Source organism: Dendrobates tinctorius, unplaced genomic scaffold (assembly GCF_039654945.1).
Source record: "Dendrobates tinctorius isolate UK_male_01 unplaced genomic scaffold, ASM3965494v1 ptg000070l, whole genome shotgun sequence".
Taxonomy (NCBI): domain Eukaryota; kingdom Metazoa; phylum Chordata; class Amphibia; order Anura; family Dendrobatidae; genus Dendrobates; species Dendrobates tinctorius.
Window position 1 is genome coordinate 55,814,680 of NW_027361738.1, and position 18,473 is coordinate 55,833,152.

At 41.4% G+C, this 18,473-nt stretch overlaps 1 protein-coding gene across 16 annotated transcripts in view; it reads left to right on the top strand.

Moving 5' to 3' along the window:
* Positions 1–18,473, top strand: part of PARD3 (par-3 family cell polarity regulator) — a 656,180-nt gene that overhangs the window by 622,261 nt on the left and 15,446 nt on the right. For all 16 annotated transcript variants that reach the window (XM_073581677.1, XM_073581663.1, XM_073581668.1 and 13 more), the window contains one exon: positions 8,869–8,989. In XM_073581677.1, coding sequence (XP_073437778.1) covers positions 8,869–8,989 — 121 coding nt within the window. The remainder of the gene's footprint in view (positions 1–8,868; positions 8,990–18,473) is intronic.

Below are 18,473 nucleotides of genomic sequence, written 5' to 3' on the forward strand. Positions count from 1 at the left end.
TTTTTTCATTTTTTTTTATATTCTTTCTCTTTATGATTGTGCGTAATGCCAGACTCGCATAAAGACACTTTAGGGAAAAAAAAATCTATTGAAAGGTTTCAAATTGTGGTTCTTTCTTGATAGGAAATTAGATTGGAAGATATAACCCGAAAACACAGTCTGATAAGTTGTAGCCAATAATAATACAAATTAAAATAATACAATTTATATTCATATGGAAATGTACCGTTATTAATTATTTAATTAATTTAGACAGATAAATACTACAACATTAAGACTCCCATCCCCCGCTTTCAAGTGACGGTATAAAACATCTTTACGTTTTTACAGCAAACAATTTGCTTTGGCTTTTATGGTAATTAAAAAAAAAAATTATGATCGTAATCTTCTGCTTCAAAGAATCTGCAAAGAAAATCATAAAACACTTTTAAGATCCTGACTTACTGCCATTATTATCATATCAATAATCATATTTGTGTTCACATCTTACCTCCAGATAACGACTCTTGATCATTTCATTAAATTAATGAGATTTTATTTTATATATTTTTTTTACCTTCGTTAAATTAATTGCTGGTTGTGCTAGAATGTGTGTGTATTCCGTTCAATTACCGGTTCACGCAAAGGTAAAATAATATATTTTCAACGATTCAATTATTTTTAGACTCGTGAAGGATATTGGGATTTGTCTCCGGAATGTATCCTGCAGTGGTCTCTTAGAATAAAACCTATATTTTAAGAACTGTTTTCAGGTTTTGTGAACAAACTTTTTGAACATTTCTTTTTAAATATTAAAGGAGCACTCTCATCTATATTTTCTTTTAATTTAATGTGTGTGTGTACGTGCTTGTAATATAGTGGGAGTGTATTAATATACTCATCTGCCGCCACTCTCTCCAGTATCCAGCGCTGTTCTTCGCCTCTTCTCAGTGACGTCACTGTTCTGCCGACTCTCCCGGTCACACTGCGTGCTATGTGTGAGCCGGGAGTCTCTTTTACAATGATGAAAGACACACTATAGATTTACATTGTAAAAGTCCTTTCTGGGTCACACTGAGCCGCCGCATGACCCAGAAAGTCTGCAGAGCGGGGACGTCACTGAAAAGAGCAGCAGAACGGCGCTGAATCCTGGAGAAGGTGACAGTAGGTGAGTTTTTCAACGTGCGCTATGTGCAAATATGCACACATTTAATAAAAACATACAGGTGGGAGAACTTCTTTAAGTTAAAGGGGTCTGTCAGCACAAAATGACTGTTCAAACAAGCACAGGTGTTTAGCGCACCCTTGCCATAGCCAAACAGTTTGGTTCACCGTCCCACCTCCTTTTTTTTTCATACATTTCTGCCCCACTCATCCTTGATTAACTGCTCTGACTTTACAGGAACCAGAGAAAATAAGTACATGGGAAAGGGCACTGAACTGCTCTCCCATTCTGCATGTGCACCAAGCACCTGTGCTTGGTTTGAAAAGTCATTTTGTGCTAACATACTCACATTAGTGGGCCCAGGGCTGTGTAAGAAAACAAAATAACTTCTCTCCCATTAAGAGTTACTTTTATGATAGCAGAGAACCCCTTTTAAGAATGTACATGCAAGAAACATAAACATACCTATGGGTATTCCAAGAATCCGAAGTTATTCCCTATCCATAACCTACTGATTACTGCGGGTCTCACAATGGGGACCCCTGTGATCTGGATACCAAATAGTAGGCTCTATAGAGATCCATCTTGATTGAAGTGGAGATAACTCGACTTCTGCTTCATTCTTTGTCTACAAGATCCCCGGAAATACCTGAGCACTGTGTGTTCTCCATCAATACCACGGAAAGTTGGCCAGTTGACCAACACCGGCTTTCTCTTCCATACCCATTGGAAACACGTGAACTCTCTGCTGAGCCGCTCCATCAAGTCTACAGGGCAGTCAGAAAAGATAACTGTCGGGTTATATGATACTACCTTCTTATATTCACTTTACACTGACATAGTCCTCTGTTGAAAAAGAGTTGTTCTTTACAAAGTCTCTAAGACTTACACAGCAGAGCTCTAAATATCCTCCATTTTTGCAAAATAGTATAATGACTCTTCCATAATTATTTCTCTATGTGAATTTATGTGGATAGGTTAAAAGAACGACTGAACTCGTGGATCGTCACTCAGGCAGAATATCAATAATTGTACTATAGCAAGCTATATATACTTATTAGAGGGCCTTTTTCACAATTTGCCCTTGCTAAGAGGGTAAACATCCAATGCAGGCAGAATTTACTGCCCGTCTTCACAACAGAATAACAGCATGGGATGTTGTTTTTCCATCCTAATTAGCCGACATGAAAATTTAATTCTAATGTCTCTCTTAATGTTAACTAAAACCGGTCTTAACTTTCTGTGGGTTGTCAGGTAGAATTAATGTTTTACGCCCGGCCCTGATGATATCAGGCTTATTATAGTGATCAATTCGCTGTTTGCTTTGAAAACTGGCTGTTTTTGTGCTACTTTTCTTCTTCTAGAAGTGTGAAAATGCCCAAATATCTCTTGGGTGTAGAGAACATTGCAAAGAGCAGTTTAGTCATGGTGGAAAGAAGCATCATGCCGTGCGGCTTTGAAGTGTAAATGAACTGGTGAAGGTACAGTAGAAGAAATGAACGGCTGCACTTTCTGCAGGACATAAGAGCGGACAAGCAGGATGACCTTGTTTTCCCGTGTTCTTATATATTCTCTGATGTTTGTATTCTGAACATTAGAATGTGCTTGAATTCATATCATTCCCATAAACTAATGTCTGCTTCCAGTTGGGAGATATTGGGACAAAGAAATATATTCCTTGTAACATTGCCTAATCCGTGCATTGACCACAACGATGAACATGGTGATTGCAGGTCACAGTTCGGTTGCTTTTGTTTCTGTCTCGGAACAGTCATTTATTTTTGGGGCATGTGAAAAGCCCGATGGGTGGGTGTGGATAAAAAAATTTTTTCAGATAATATCTTGCTACCAAGCATTTACAATTCTAAACGGGTTGTCAAAGATTAAGGAAACTAGTATCACCCCTGTAGTGATGAGCGCATGTGCTCGATACTCGAGTTTGCCTGATGTGCTCGGGTATGCACAGAGTATCGTGGTTGCTTGAGTGATACGTTCGAATCCTCGAGCCCACATGTCTGCGGCTGTTAGACTTGTGGGGAGTTCCCATGTATGTCAGGCAATCCCTGCGTGTTTTGTGGCCCGAAACATGCAGCCGCGGGGAATCGAACATGTCACTTAAGCACCCGCGATACTTGGTGCAAACTCGAGTAATGAGTACTTGCGCTCATCACTACACCCCTGTTTACATGTTTGAAAAAATGGTCGTAAGTAGAGATGAGCGAATTTGTTCGAATTTTGTCCTCGACTCTGATTTTGACATATTTGTGCCACTGTTCGTGCCGAATGTTTGTCTTATAATCGGTTCCGAACATATTCGGTAATTTCTACTCCCATTGACTCTAATGACGTTCAGCTGTGTTTGATGAATATTGCAAAAACAATATTCGATTCCAATCGTATTCGGAACCGAATCAGAGAAAATTTGCTCTTCTCTAGTCGTAAGCTTAGATCAATGTTGCCAAGCTGCAGCACCAGACACAGCCTATGGACAGATGTAGCACTGCCTATAGAAGAAAGTGGACATGTTTTCATGAACTTCCACACACCCTTTTAAAGGGAAACTATCATCAGAAAATGACCTATGGTTTAAATCAGATTTTTCTATTATATGAATTAAAAAAAAAAAAAATTGTGGCAATGCGTTAATTTTCACATTGGCCACAGAGGATTTTTTTAGACTCCTTTCATCAGAGACAGGAGTACAATGGTGTATATACTCTGCTCTCCTTCCCTTCACAATTATTTTGCACATTTTCAATACAAAAGATAGGGTTGGAGTCTGTTCATTGTGGTTAATGTATAAGTGCTGCTTCCCAAAATAACAGGATTTTAGAGTCTATAAAAACCTCTGTCCTGTGTGAAAACTGCAAGATTTCACTTTTTTATTTTAAAATTAGATTATCATATGATAAAAAAAAAATTGCCAACATTTAAAAAAATTAATTTGACACAAAAACTTGATTTAACCAATAGTTCACTTTTTGATAATTGTTTCACTTTAAGACAAGTTCTGGACTAACACTTAAAGTGAACCTGTCACCAGAAAAAACTATTAACCTGCAGATATGGGGTTAATCTGCGTAATGCTGACCGGCACATTCACATAGCCTAACGCTATGGAGAGGAAATTAACTATTCTCCCCATTTCAGTCAGTGGGGGTGGCGCCGGTTTAATCGTTGCTGTAAATATACAGAACAGTTGCTGTAACCTCGGCCCCCACCCTGACACTCGGTCGCATTGGAGCCGGCTGTCAGTCAGGGTCGGCGGCGTGGCTTCAGTCATGGGGGGCAGCGCTGGTTTAGTCACTGCTGTAAGTATACAGAGCAGCGACTGTAACCTCCCCCGGCCCTGACTGACACGTGGTCTGCATTGGGGGGGCTGTAAGGGCCAGGGCGTAGTTACAGCCACTGCTCTGTATACTTAGGGTGGTGATTGAACCAGCCCCCATGACTGAAGCCACGTCCCCAACCCTGACTGACAGCCGGCCCCAGTGCAGACCTACTTAGAGCGGTGATTGAACCGACGTTGCCCCCATGACTTAAATGGGAACACTGCTGGAGGGAATAATGTTCATTTTCTCCCCGCAGCATTCGTGCAGGCTCTGGCCAGCATTATAACGCTATTAACCTGCAGATTAACCCCATATCTGCAGGATAATAGCGTTTTTTATGGAGACAGGTTCCCTTTAAATGGGGCTGGTTATGAAATACAAAGATGTTGGGGGAAAGAAGGATGCAATTCCTGGATTTCATCAGCTGATACTTTTATTTGCAGGGGAGATACGATCCCACCAGAAGTGGCTGGTAGGAGCCGAATTCCTTCTTCCCATTCAGAACTCGTGAATGCTCGGCTGAGCATGCATGTATGTGTATAAAAGGTGGTCAGGGGAGATAGCGGTCTGATATCCATGGTCTTTGTCAACAATCTTGAACTTTTTACTTGTTGACTGGCTATAACCCCAGCATCTCGCACCAGATGTGATGACATCACAAGGCTACTCTGAGTCCCATGCCGGGTCTGATTGCCCTTGGGTTTGGGCCAGCTCCTGTGCACAATACTGGATTTTTTACTATATTAAATTGCATATAATATGTGTGAGATTTTCTATTGAAATCAGATTACTTAGAAATGTCAGTGGATTACTCTTGCCTTGACCTGCTGAAGGGAAACATTCAAGTAATTAAGTCTGTACAGCGAACATGTGTGGGAAATTGAGCACTTCAATGCACTGAGAAGGCGTAATGTACAGAGGATTTCAATAATCGCTGTTCTCCTGCTTATTGCCGGTTTCATCATTTGTAGCACCATAAATGGGTTTAAAATGAACCTGACAGTAGATTCTTGTTGGCAGAACCATGGGCGGCATCTGTCAGACGGTGGCTGTGTTATTGCTGCCATGTATATTGTATTCTGAATTGCTGCAGTTTCTTTTTAAATTTGAGAAAAAGCCAGAAGGACTATACGTCTCAGATGACTAGTCCAAGAGGTCAGTCCCCGACGGATTATCCCCCTTCCCCTAGATAGACAGGTGTCTCCCTATACATACACATATAGAGAGAGCCCTGTCAGTTTAGGTGAGCGGGAAAACCAAAAAACTGAGCCGGACTATAAGTTCACACTGTGACCATTTCACAGACAAAACACGAGAAAAAATAAAAAATGACCCTACAGCAAGTAAATAATTAAATAGTAATAGCATGTGTAAATAACGCAGGGTACTTAGTTAACGCTGTTTGTATCAAAAAAGCATAAAAACCATCCCACCACGGCAAGGTGGTACCCATCGGGACGGTCCTAACTTGTCTCTAGTGTTAAGACCTTACCATGTGTCAAACAACCTCAGTGTCAATAATGGCAGAGCAGGAGAGGGCTCAACTGTGACACCCGGGGAAGAAGAAGCTGCCAGGGACTGTTGTCGGACTAGTCGCATAGTCCCCAGACAGCTTCTCAAGTTTGTTTTCTCTGAAATGCCGCCATGTTTCAGAATAAGAGATTCGAAATGGCTGCAGTAACAGAGCCTGTGTCTGATACTTGATGCCCTTAGTTCAGGCAATGTGAATCTACTTTTAGGTTCCCGTTAGCCACAGTGGGTCAGACACAAACGTTTTTTTCCGGTTTCTTCAACTCCTGGCCGCACTCATTCTCCAATTATGGTTGACTGCGATATTATAATATTTAGTGATGAAGTGAAGTCCTTTACAAAACATTCAAGACTAAAGTAATGGCCCCTCGTCGTGGGGAAGAACAACCAGCCAGGGGTTTTTTTCACCGTAGATGAACAGATGAGCAATTATTTCTGAAAAACTACTACCCACTTAGAAAATCAGACAGACATGTATTGGTTCTAAGTGATTTTATCTGACTCTCCAGTCCAGAGTTGTGTGGAATGTAGCTATTGCTATCAAAAATACTGAAACCTCAGTGGGGTCCCATTAACGTCAAATGGAGTCATAGAATGTTAGAGCTGTAAGGGACCTCCAGGGTCATCGTGTCCAGCCCCTGCTCAATGCAGGAGTCATTAAACCATCTCAGACAGGTGTCTGAGTCCATCGGGTTTTGTTGGAGTCTGTTTTGAACTTTATCCACATTGTGGTCGTATTTGGAAGCCATGATGCTACTGTGAAGAGAGCCTAACGGCCCCGTACACATTATGGCCAAATCTGCCTGTATCAACATGTGTGGTCAACTGTCTAGTTTTGTATGGCGGCCCCAACGATGTTTGGTAGATAAGGATCTGCCTTGTCTGATTTCAGACTACCAATCATTTGTTCTGAACAGAGATGTCTAGCAGGCACTCTCTCATTGAGAACATCGGAGCTCTCAGCAGGCAATTAGAAGAACTCCGTTAGTAGTTGCCAGCCAGAGTACTCTGACATAGTTAATGGGGTTCATCAGGTGACATTGGTGGCCATCAAGAGATTGATCCAACATTCGGCCTTACTTGTTTTTTTTTTTCTGTTCGTATTAAAGAACAGAAAGCCTGAAATGTCGACACATGTTGACTCATTGTAAGCTAACATTGATTTCTGTATCTGAATGTCTGAATATAAGTTGTCAAATATATTCATATCCTAGAAATATCATTTTATGATGAAGCAGAATACGACATCATGTTCCCTGTATAGTGAATGTAAGCATGACATGCACTGTGCCAATATGATGTAGCAGAAGGATGACATTATCTCATCGATTAGAGAAAGTAAAGTGAGCCACGCACCACTTCAGTGGTAGTAAAGTGGCCGATATCACACGCCCGGCCATGGCATGACTGTTTCACCCTTTGATGCATATTTAAAACGCTTTTTCTAAATTTTTACTGCTATTAATTTAATTGCAGCATTAATTCAATATCAGGATATAAACTTGTTTCATTCACTTATCACTTGCATTACCGTAATTCCTTGACATAAAGTTATAAAAAAAACCTTATTTCTTGTTACTATTGTACTCCTCAGGACATTGGTGTTACTAAAGGTGTGTGACTATTCTATAATTACACAATTCTCCTAGACCTCCAAAAATATGATTTTCTTTAAGAAACAGCACCAACCCTGACCATGGATTGTGCGTTGTAGAACAGCCCAGCTATATTCACCTAAAGGTGGCCAAGTTGCAATACCGGACACCACCCATGGTCAGGGGTGGTGCAGTTTATGCAACGAAGCAGCCATGTTTTATTAATACTGGACATCCCATTTAAATATCGTAGTTGGCTGACTGGGTATTACTTTTATGCTTCCATGGACTGCATCAATAATATATCTATGAATTTTAAATAACGAGGCATTTATTTGTAAGAAAATTAAGCTATTGAAGGAGTCGTTTGCTTTAGACAATCTCTACCCTTGATAGAAGGGTCCCTTGGTTATAAGATGATCATAAGTGTCCCTTTACCTCCAGCAATCAGATGTAATCTGTGCGGAAACCTAACAGTAAAGCTCCCCTTACACATTGGATGGCTGTTAGGGTTTGTCAGATTGTTCGTCCGGCAGCTATCTCGTCCGTCTTTCACATATACAGGTTTCTTCGCTCTGCCGAGCTCTCCTGTGTTCTCTATGAGAGAAGCGCTGCCAGAAATCTCTGGCGGTGGCTTATGTCAGGGAGAACAAAGTGAAAGGTAGTCCAAAATTGGATATGCTGGATCCTTAACTCACCCCAACAATCATCTATCCATACAAATTAAACTCTCAACTGAACCCATTGATGTCAGTGGATTTGGGTGACATTAGTCTAATGGTTGGCTTTAGTGTTCAGCTTGAATGCAGCGCCACCATGGAAATGAAGCATTGCATCGTGCCCATTGAAATCAATGCGTTCACTACGTAATGTAGGACAGGACAGGTCCTCTAGAGCAAGCAAAGATCTTTGTGATCGCTGCCTACCTGGCCAAGAAATAAGAATCCTAAGGATAAGGTTGCCTTTACAAAAAATAATCAGGATATTTAGGAGACATTTGAACTGTGAACTTATTTTGTCAGTAGCCTGTTGAAGGGATGTAGAGATTCGTTTGGCTGTGCAGCCCCTTTATCATTGATAGACGTCAATATTCTTGGCCTTCCAGTCTGGTAGTCAGATAAACCTTTCAGGTTACGGTTCCCGGAGTTTGGGTTTACCATGTTAGCAATATTTTGACATTTCCTTACTCTGATTGCGCCCTCCCTGTGCAGGCAATGGGCAAGTACCATACAGAATGACAATAATGACATTTTTCTATTTATTTCAGCAATCGATCAACTCCAAGCAATCATGACCGGATACAGCGCCTTCGTCAGGAATTCCAGCAAGCCAGGCACGAAGATGATGTGGATGAACGCCGGCGAACGTACAGTTTTGAACAACCTTGGGTGAGTGCTTTAATATGTCCATTAACTAACGTTGTAAGAGGGGTGATTCATCAATAAGATTCAATTCCAGGATGGGTATTCCTTTTTCAACCCATGTCCTTATTCTCACAGCATGTGTCCATTATGGATAATTTAATTTCATATCTTACCTCACCATCTGCCCCGTTATTTAAGTGATATCAGATTCCCGCCGCATCAAATTGTGTTTATTTTGCAATGAAGCAAATCCAAAAGTCACGGATGTGTGAGCATAATGAGCACCACGAAAACCGAGTCAATGCTATTGAGCAATGCAAACACACCAAGTAATGCACGAGTGGGATTATTATTTTTTTCTTCTAACAATGGGTTATTTATACAATATTTGCCTTCCCTTAATTTGGACACATAGGACCTGCTGTAATCCCCTTGTCTGCTATTTTTTAAAAAATATATCGGCCCGAGTGTCTCCTTCCTAAAAATCTAATCCTGACCCTCATTTATTGCGGTCACTCATTTGTGATTGACAGGGCTGCAGTCAATAGAGTTGCTAATAATGGCTTACAGTAACAGTCCCTTTGTGAGTTACTAATGAATGAAAACCTTTACCTTCTGACTTGCTGAATCCCTTAGTAGTAAGCGGACCGTGGACATAAACAGATGTGTTTAACTTTTTCCAGATCGCTTTCTTTTCATGCAAATGACCTATAGGGAAAATCTATAGTGTCAAAGTTCAGGCAGCGCAACGCCCAATGAATGGCTGTATAGAAAAAGCTGACCATTACAGAACAGTGCTCCAGAATAGCCAGTTAATCTTTGAAAAATTTTATTTTTCAACATTTAACAATCTGAATTGAGCTGTATACCGCAAGCGTGTGAGAATCCAGGATTTAAATCATTGTTTCTAGCAGAGAAACCCTTCATCAGGTAAATATGCAAGAACACTATAACTTTCAGGGAGATCTATTGTTGGCTGGTCAAGGGTAATAGACCCAGATATGTGCCGTCAGTTACCATATGGTCTTCAGATTGGGAACTAGAACACCATGTTTCTACAGCAGAGTCCTGGTGTTCCTGTGTATTTGCCGTACAAAAGGTTTCTCAACACGAAATATTGCTTTAAAGAGGTATTCTCAATCTCAAGTATGGAAATTATCCCCTATTGCTAGGGGTCTGACCGCTGGGACCCTCACTGATCCTGAGAACAAGGGCTCTGAAAAGCTCAGTGTGGAGTGGTAGTTGATCGCGCACATAGCCGATCAACAGTTTCACATGGGCTCTTCCTCAATCTATATAACTGCCATAATAGTGTTTGCCCTGGAGAGAGAACCCTTGTAAGAATTATGACAATATATATTTGGTATGCAGCTTATTTGCTGCCTATAGGGGTATCCTTTTATACGCAAAAAGTTTTTGGAATTCCTCACCCCCCCCAAATAAGTCTGGATTGAAAATCTCCATCTCCTAGTGACAGATCGCTTTAAGGATCAAAATACATATACAAATACAAAGTTCTGGCACCCTTGAAAATTGTTCCAGAAAATGAAGTATTTCCCTGTGGCAAGTAACAGGTGTGGGCAATGAATGTGAAAATCACACCTGAAACAGGTAAAAAGGGGAGTAGTTGACTCAATCTTTGCATTGTGTGTGTGTACCACAATAACCATGGAGAACAGAAAGAGGAGAAGAGAACTGTCTGAGGAGTTGAGAGCTAAAGTTGTTGAACAATATCAACAATCACAAGGTTACAAGTCCATCTCCATGATCTTGATGTTCCTTTGTCCACGGTGTGCAACATAATAAAGAAGTTTACAACCCATGGATGTGGACAGTAGAGAGGGCTAATCCCCTGGATGTGGACGGTAGAGACATATTGATGAAAAGTTACAACGCAGGATAGTCCTTTCAGTGTTTTTAAAGCATTTTCCACCCATTTAAATGAATAGGGTAAAATACACCTATTTTACGCATCAATTTTTCTGTCAAAACACTCATTTTGATAGCAGAAAAATATGCTGCAAATAGTTACTGTGTGCACATACCCTTACAATACATTTGTAGTCATACAGTAGATTTACAAGGATCACTTCACAATGGGGTACACAAATTATTTGCAATAGAAGCCTATTCTTTGACAACTCATTGCCCTCTGGGCCTCTATAACGTATAAGTATCCTGCATCCTGACAATTCTTATGGACAAGTCACTAAAAAGATGCCAGAAAATGTTGTCTCTTCATATTAGTCTCCCGGATGTTCATGGAATATGTCAGTCCTTCACATTGAGCTGTCGTGTTGTGTCATCGGGGTAATGTAGTCTATAAACTAAATCCCATCTACAAATTGTATGTGTTGTAAGTTTACAAAGTTAAAAGGCCAATAAAATGGGTTTATGATTATTGATCATCTTACATTTCGATTATTCCTTGACCTTTAACTTAGAATTTGCTTTTTCTTAGATTCCGCAGTTAATTTTGTACATGACAGTATCTCGGCAGCCCAGGTAGATTCAGTTTAATGTCTGCCACAGTGAGGTTTATTATATCTGCTGGCGCCTGGTCTGTGCAGTCACTGCTCACATCTGTGCACAATGCTTGGGCTGAGCTCGTGTTTGTATGTCCTTGAAGTTCTCTCCAAGCCTTAGGCTAGTTTCACACTTGCTTTTTTTTGCAGCGCGTTTTTCCCGCAAAAAAACGCATTGAAAAAACGCATACATAAGCATACAACTGCTGCGTTTTTTCAAGCATTTTTATGAGCATGCATGAAAAAAACGCAGCGTTTTTATGCGTTTGTATGCGTTTTTAGTGCGTTTTTACCGCGTTTGCGTTTTTTTCCAACATTTTTAGGTGGCCCCTCACACTACCCAAACCATGACTTTACTAACCCTAACCCTGACCCTAACCCTAACCCTGACCCTAACCCTAACCCTGACCCTAACCCTTAACCAAATCATACTTAACCCTAACCCAAACCCTAAACCCTAACTAACCCTGACCCTAACCCTAACCCTGACCCTAACCCTAACCCTGACCCTAACCCTTAACAAAACCATACTTAACCCTAACCCTGACCCTAACCCTTAACCAAACCATACTTAACCCTAATCCTGACCCTAACCCTGACCCTAACCCTTAACAAAACCATACTTAACCCTAATCCTGACCCTAACCCTGACCCTAATCCTTAACAAAACCATACTTAACCCTAACCCTGACCCTAACCCTGACCCTAACCCTTAACAAAACCATACTTGACCCTAATCCTGACCCTAACCCTGACCCTAATCCTTAACAAAACCATACTTAACCCTAATCCTGACCCTAACCCTAACCCTAACCCTGACCCTAACCCTGACCCTAACCCTTAACAAAACCATACTTAACCCTAATCCTGACCCTAACCCTGACCCTAACCCTGACCCTAACCCTAACCCTGACCCTAACCCTTAACAAAACCATACTTAACCCTAATCCTGACCCTAACCCTGACCCTAATCCTTAACAAAACCATACTTAACCCTAATCCTGACCCTAACCCTGACCCTAACCCTGACCCTAACCCTAACCCTGACCCTAACCCTTAACAAAACCATACTTAACCCTAATCCTGACCCTAACCCTGACCCTAACCCTTAACCAAACCATACTTAACCCTAACCCTGACCCAAACCCCAACCCTAACCCTGACCCTGACCATAACCCTAAACCCCCTTAACTAACCCTAACTCTAACCCAAACCCCTAAATTCCATGGTTAAAAAAAAAAAACGCATATGCAAAAAAACGCATACATGAGCATGCCAGTGCGCACATATGCGCATCCATAGGCTATAATGGCCATTTTTAGCGCAAAACGTGCGCATATGTGCGCATGCGCTTTTTTGCAGGGCCAAAAAATGCAACATGCTGCGTCTGGAAAATACCAACGCACACCCCAAAAAAACGCAGCGCATGAAAATCGCATACATGCGCTTACCAGCGCGCAGGTATGCGCACCCATGTTAAATATAGGGGAAAAAACGCATGCGCAGGTATGCGTTTTTTTCCAGCGCTAAAAAACGCAAATGTGAAACCAGCCTTAGGGTCCCGTTACACTTAGCGACGCACCAGCGATCCCGACAATGATACAACCTGGTAGGGATCGCTGGTGCGTCGCTAAATGATCGCTAGTAAGCTGCCAAACAGGCAGATCTATTCAGCAACGATCAAGCGATCAAACACAGCGATGCACGCTGGCGGCGAAAAAATGGCCCAGGACATTCCTGCACGATCAGCGATACCCAGCAGGGGGGCCGATCGCTGCTGCGTGTCACATGTAGCGAGATCACTGTTGCATCACAAAATCGGTGACGCATTAGCGATCTCGCTATGTGAGACGGGGCCTTTAGTGCTGCAGAAAATAATGTTCTCCTCTGTTACTTTGTGACGTAAGAGCACCATTTTCATGATCTAGCATTCCTAGGAGCCTTTATGATAATCATGCAGTCTAAACAGGCTGCCAATTACCCAACAAACGAAAAGATCATTGTTCTCTGCAGCACATTGTCCCCTGTAATCAGGACCTGTGCTGCCGAGAAAAATGGCAGCCTGTACACACTAAACGATCTATTACAGCTTTTTCCATCCGCTTCTGAACTTGGTCCGGTCTGTGTAAACAGGCTGTTAAACAGCCAGTAAACATATTACCGGTCATTCATTGCTGCACATTGCGTAGTGTAGCCAAAATGGTAGCTGCTGTTATTGGTTTGCTTCAGTTTCTTGGTCGTGTCTTTGTTTTTTTGATGAAGGTATAATAGTTTACCAAGTCAGTCCACCATTTTTTACAAGCAAAGGTACAGCTATGGAAATCACTAGAGAAGGGGATGCGCAGCCGCACATTTATGGTGCAGGAAAAATGAGCACAATAAAATGAATAGATCATGTAATACACGGTCACAATAAGTCTGCCAGAACACCAGCCAATCTGGCTAGTTGAGATAGCTTTATAGTGGGGAAATCTCCTCTGTTACATACATATGCTTTTTTATAGGGCATTTGTCCGTAGGATCAACCCTCCTAAACCTTCTATATGGTCATAAAAAGCTGAATGAAAAAAACTGTTAAGATCCATGGGTGGTACATAGATCTTCCTAAGAACCTGCTTCCAAAGCTTATTTTAAAGTGAACCTGTCAGCAGGATTTTTCTAAAGGGGGCTTTACACATAGCGATATCGCTAAAGTGTCACCGATTTTGTGACGCAGCAGCAATATTGCTAGCGATTTCGCTACATGTGATACTTACCTCCGACCAGCTCCCCCGCTGGCTATCGTTGATCGGGCGAGATCGGCCTGGTCCATTTCTCGTCGTCGGCTTCCTGCTGGCGCCGAAGAGCGAGCCATGGACGCGGGCGGAAGACGGTCACACTCGCCGCGTCTGAAAGGTAAGTGCGACCGCTGCTGCATCGCTGGTGAGATCTGCCTGTTTGGCAGCTCACTAGTGACCATTTAGCGATGCACCAGCGATCCTGACCGGGTCGTATCGTGGTCGGGATCGCTGGTGCATCGCTAAATGTAAAGGGGCCTTAAGTAGACTACAGGCATTGTCAGGTTGGAGGTGTTAAACTGATTAAAATGATTCCTGGGGTGAAGAAATCCGTATTGTGGTTCCTTTGTGTAATCAGTGTTAGAAGTTTTCAGTTGATGAGATGCCCGTGCTCTGGGGTCGGACTGTAGGCAGAGTCTTATCTTCCTGCTCTAGGCCAGAGAAACCTGCCCACAAGCCACCCCGAAGCACAAACATGTTCCTCATCGTAGAGACAGACAGTTTGTGCTTCAGGGTGGCCTGTGGGCAGGTCTTTCCTTGGTCTCTACTTGGTTTCTTTGGCTTAGAGCAGGAAGATAAGACTTTGCCTACAGTCCCGCCCCGAAGCACGGGCATCTCATTAACTGAAAACTTCTAGCTCTGATTACACAAAAACCACACGACGGATTTCTTCACCCCAGGTATCATTATAATCAGTGTAACAGTGCCAACCTGACAATGCCTGTAGTTTACATGTCAAGATCCTGCTGACAGGTTCACTTTAAATGAGTGGGTGAGCCATGCGATGAGTGACGGTCTGCTCTCCCTTATCTACATGTCTTATATGTCTCATACTCATAGCTCCCCTTTTCATTTACAACAAGCTCTGGAGGCAGATTCTCAGGGAGATCGATGTCCGGCCTATAGGTCTTAACAGTTCATTTACATATTAAGAAAACCATGGATTTCTCTGGATTAAGACAAATAATCGTAGGTGTCAAAGCATCATTTTATTCAGCTTCTTATGACTTACATGCCCATATAGACAGCTTAGGAGATTTGATCCTACTGACAGATTACTTAAAGGCCATTGGACATGGGTTGTCCTGTTTCAGAAACTCCTTAAATGCCCTTTCACATGGAATCTATACATTTATTTAATTTATCAACAACTTGACTTGGATAAATAAAACGGCACCTTACACAAATGACAAAATAAACCTTATGGTAAAATCTGCCACACAAGGGCAATAATTCATCAAAACTTTGAGTAATAAGCTTGAGGCACTGGAGTCTCTCCTATATTTATATAAAGATTAATTCACAACATAACAATACATGGTTTTCTTTAACCAACTGAAAAGTGAAAGTGTTTGAGAAAATTAATATTTAAGAGGTCATGGGTGGGGCTTAGTGATCTTTTATGCTATTGCAGACAGGACAGCGGGGGGAGGCTCCTGCTGCAGCCATTTGCCTTACACCCACATACATGCCCCCGAGACACAGAAGTTTGTTTTTTTTACAGTATCTTTCTCAGTTTTAATTGTAATGTTAAAGAATAGGAAGATTTGCAGAGATAGCTTTTTGTGTTTGCATTTTCTGCGTTTAGGTTGAATATCAGTAACGTCTCGATTGAGAACCTCCTACTCACAATTGCCAGTTATTACTCCCCTGAAATCCAACATGGCGCAATGATGGGAGAAGAAGTTTGATCATGAAGAAGCCTTCTAGCCTTGGTATAAGTGGCTGCTCAGCTCTCCGCTCATATACTTGTTGAGCAGATGTCTGTTTTCCAATGCTGTCGGAGAATGCAAGCAATATCATTTACATACTTAACATTCAGACTTCAAATAATACTGAGCAGATGGCCGTCCTTCTGAAGGGGAACTTTAAAACAGATATTATCTTTGTTATTTTTAACCACTTTTCTACCAGATGAAATGAAGCCTCCAAACAAATAGAATTGTAATGAAAAGCTTTTGCATACAAAGGTAAACTGCACCGAAGATCTGATGGTAAGAACAGGTGGCCATATTCTTCTCCGTAGATTTATTTCCTGGCAGTTGCTTTGTGGAGTGATTTATCTCCACCATTCCTCCACAACTGGAAGACCTGCTGCCAATGCAAAATATATACATTTACTATGGCCACAAGGAAAGGATGTTTTCACAATGACGCTGATATGGATGTTCTACATGATGGGTGAAAGAGTATCCACTTGTATGTTCTCATACATGTAGAAAAAACACAGTCAGTCATGGCAGATACCTGGATGAAGCATTGCATGATTCCAAGGATATAGTTAAAGCGATTCTCCACCCTGGAACTGAAAAGCAACAATTCATTTCTCATGTGTAGGCACCCTACCCGGTGACCTTCATTTTCCTCCTCCGTTCAGATTGGCATTTTAGTCCTTCTGATTCAAAGATGTCTGTCACAGTGGCATGGAGTGTGCAGGGGTAAGTCGCAGTCGTGCTTCCCCTTTGTACAGTTAGACCTGCATTAATGACATGGGAACATGCTCTACATCTAGAGGAAAGAAGGTTTAAATATCATCACAGACAGTGATTTAATACTGTAAGAGCAGTGCGATAATGGATTCTTTACTGTAAGAGCAGTGAGATAATGGATTCTTTACTGTAAGAGCAGTACGATAATAGATTCTTTACTGTAAGAGCAGTGCGATAATAGATTCTTTACTGTAAGAGCAGTGCGATAATGGATTCTGTACTGTAAGAGCAGTGCAATAATGGATTCTGTACTGTAAGAGCAGTGCGATAATGGATTCTTTACTGTAAGAGCAGTGCGATAATAGATTCTTTACTGTAAGAGCAGTGCGATAATGGATTCTTTACTGTAAGAGCAGTGCGGTAATGGATTCTTTACTGTAAGAGCAGTGCGGTAATGGATTCTGTACTGTAAGAGCAGTGCGATAATGGATTCTGTACTGTAAGAGCAGTGCAATAATGGATTCTGTACTGTAAGAGCAGTGCAATAATGGATTCTGTACTGTAAGAGCAGTGCAATAATGGATTCTGTACTGTAAGAGCAGTGCGATAATGGATTCTTTACTGTAAGAGCAGTGCGATAATAGATTCTTTACTGTAAGAGCAGTGCGATAATGGATTCTTTACTGTAAGAGCAGTGCGGTAATGGATTCTTTACTGTAAGAGCAGTGCGGTAATGGATTCTGTACTGTAAGAGCAGTGCGATAATGGATTCTTTACTGTAAGAGCAGTGCGGTAATGGATTCTTTACTGTAAGAGCAGTGCGGTAATGGATTCTGTACTGTAAGAGCAGTGCGATAATGGATTCTGTACTGTAAGAGCAGTGCGATAATGGATTCTGTACTGTAAGAGCGGTGCGATAATAGATTCTGTACTGTAAGAGCGGTGCGATAATAGATTCTTTACTGTAAGAGCGGTACGATAATAGATTCTTTACTTTAAGAGCAGTGCGATAATTGATTCTTACTGTAAGAGCAGTGCGATAATGGATTCTTTACTGTAAGAGCAGTGAGATAATGGATTCTTTACTGCAAGAGCAGTACGATAATGGATTCTTTACTGTAAGAGCAGTACGATAATGGATTCTTTACTGTAAGAGCAGTGAGATAATGGATTCTTTACTGTAAGAGAAGTGCGATAATGGATTCTTTACTGTAAGAGAAGTGCGATAATAGATTCTTTACTGTAAGAGCAGTGCGATAATGGATTCTTTACTGTAAGAGCAGTGCGATAATGGATTCTTTACTGTAAGAGCAGTGCGATAATGGATTCTTTACTGTAAGAGCAGTGCAATAATGGATTCTTTACTGTAAGAGCAGTGAGATTATGGAACTCTCTGCCATGTGATGTTGTAATGGTTGTTTCACTAAAAAGTTCAAGGAGAGCCTAAATGCCTTTCTTGAATAATATTTAGCAGATTATGGGTATGAGCTTTTGGAGAGGGGACGTTAATCCAGGGAATTAGTCTGATTGCCATATGTCGAGTTGGGCAGGATTCTTTCATGTAATATGATGTAATGATTGTCTGCCTCCATGAAGTGTATTACCTTCTTCTGGATCAACATGTCAGGGTATAGGTTGAACTCGATGGACTTGTTACTTCTTTTATCTCTGAAACTTTACATTGCCATTTCCAAAATTCTGCTGTCATTTAAAAAAAAAAAAAAAAAGTTGCAAAAAGAACGATTTCCACAGAGTTCAGTGACTTTGTAAAAAAAGG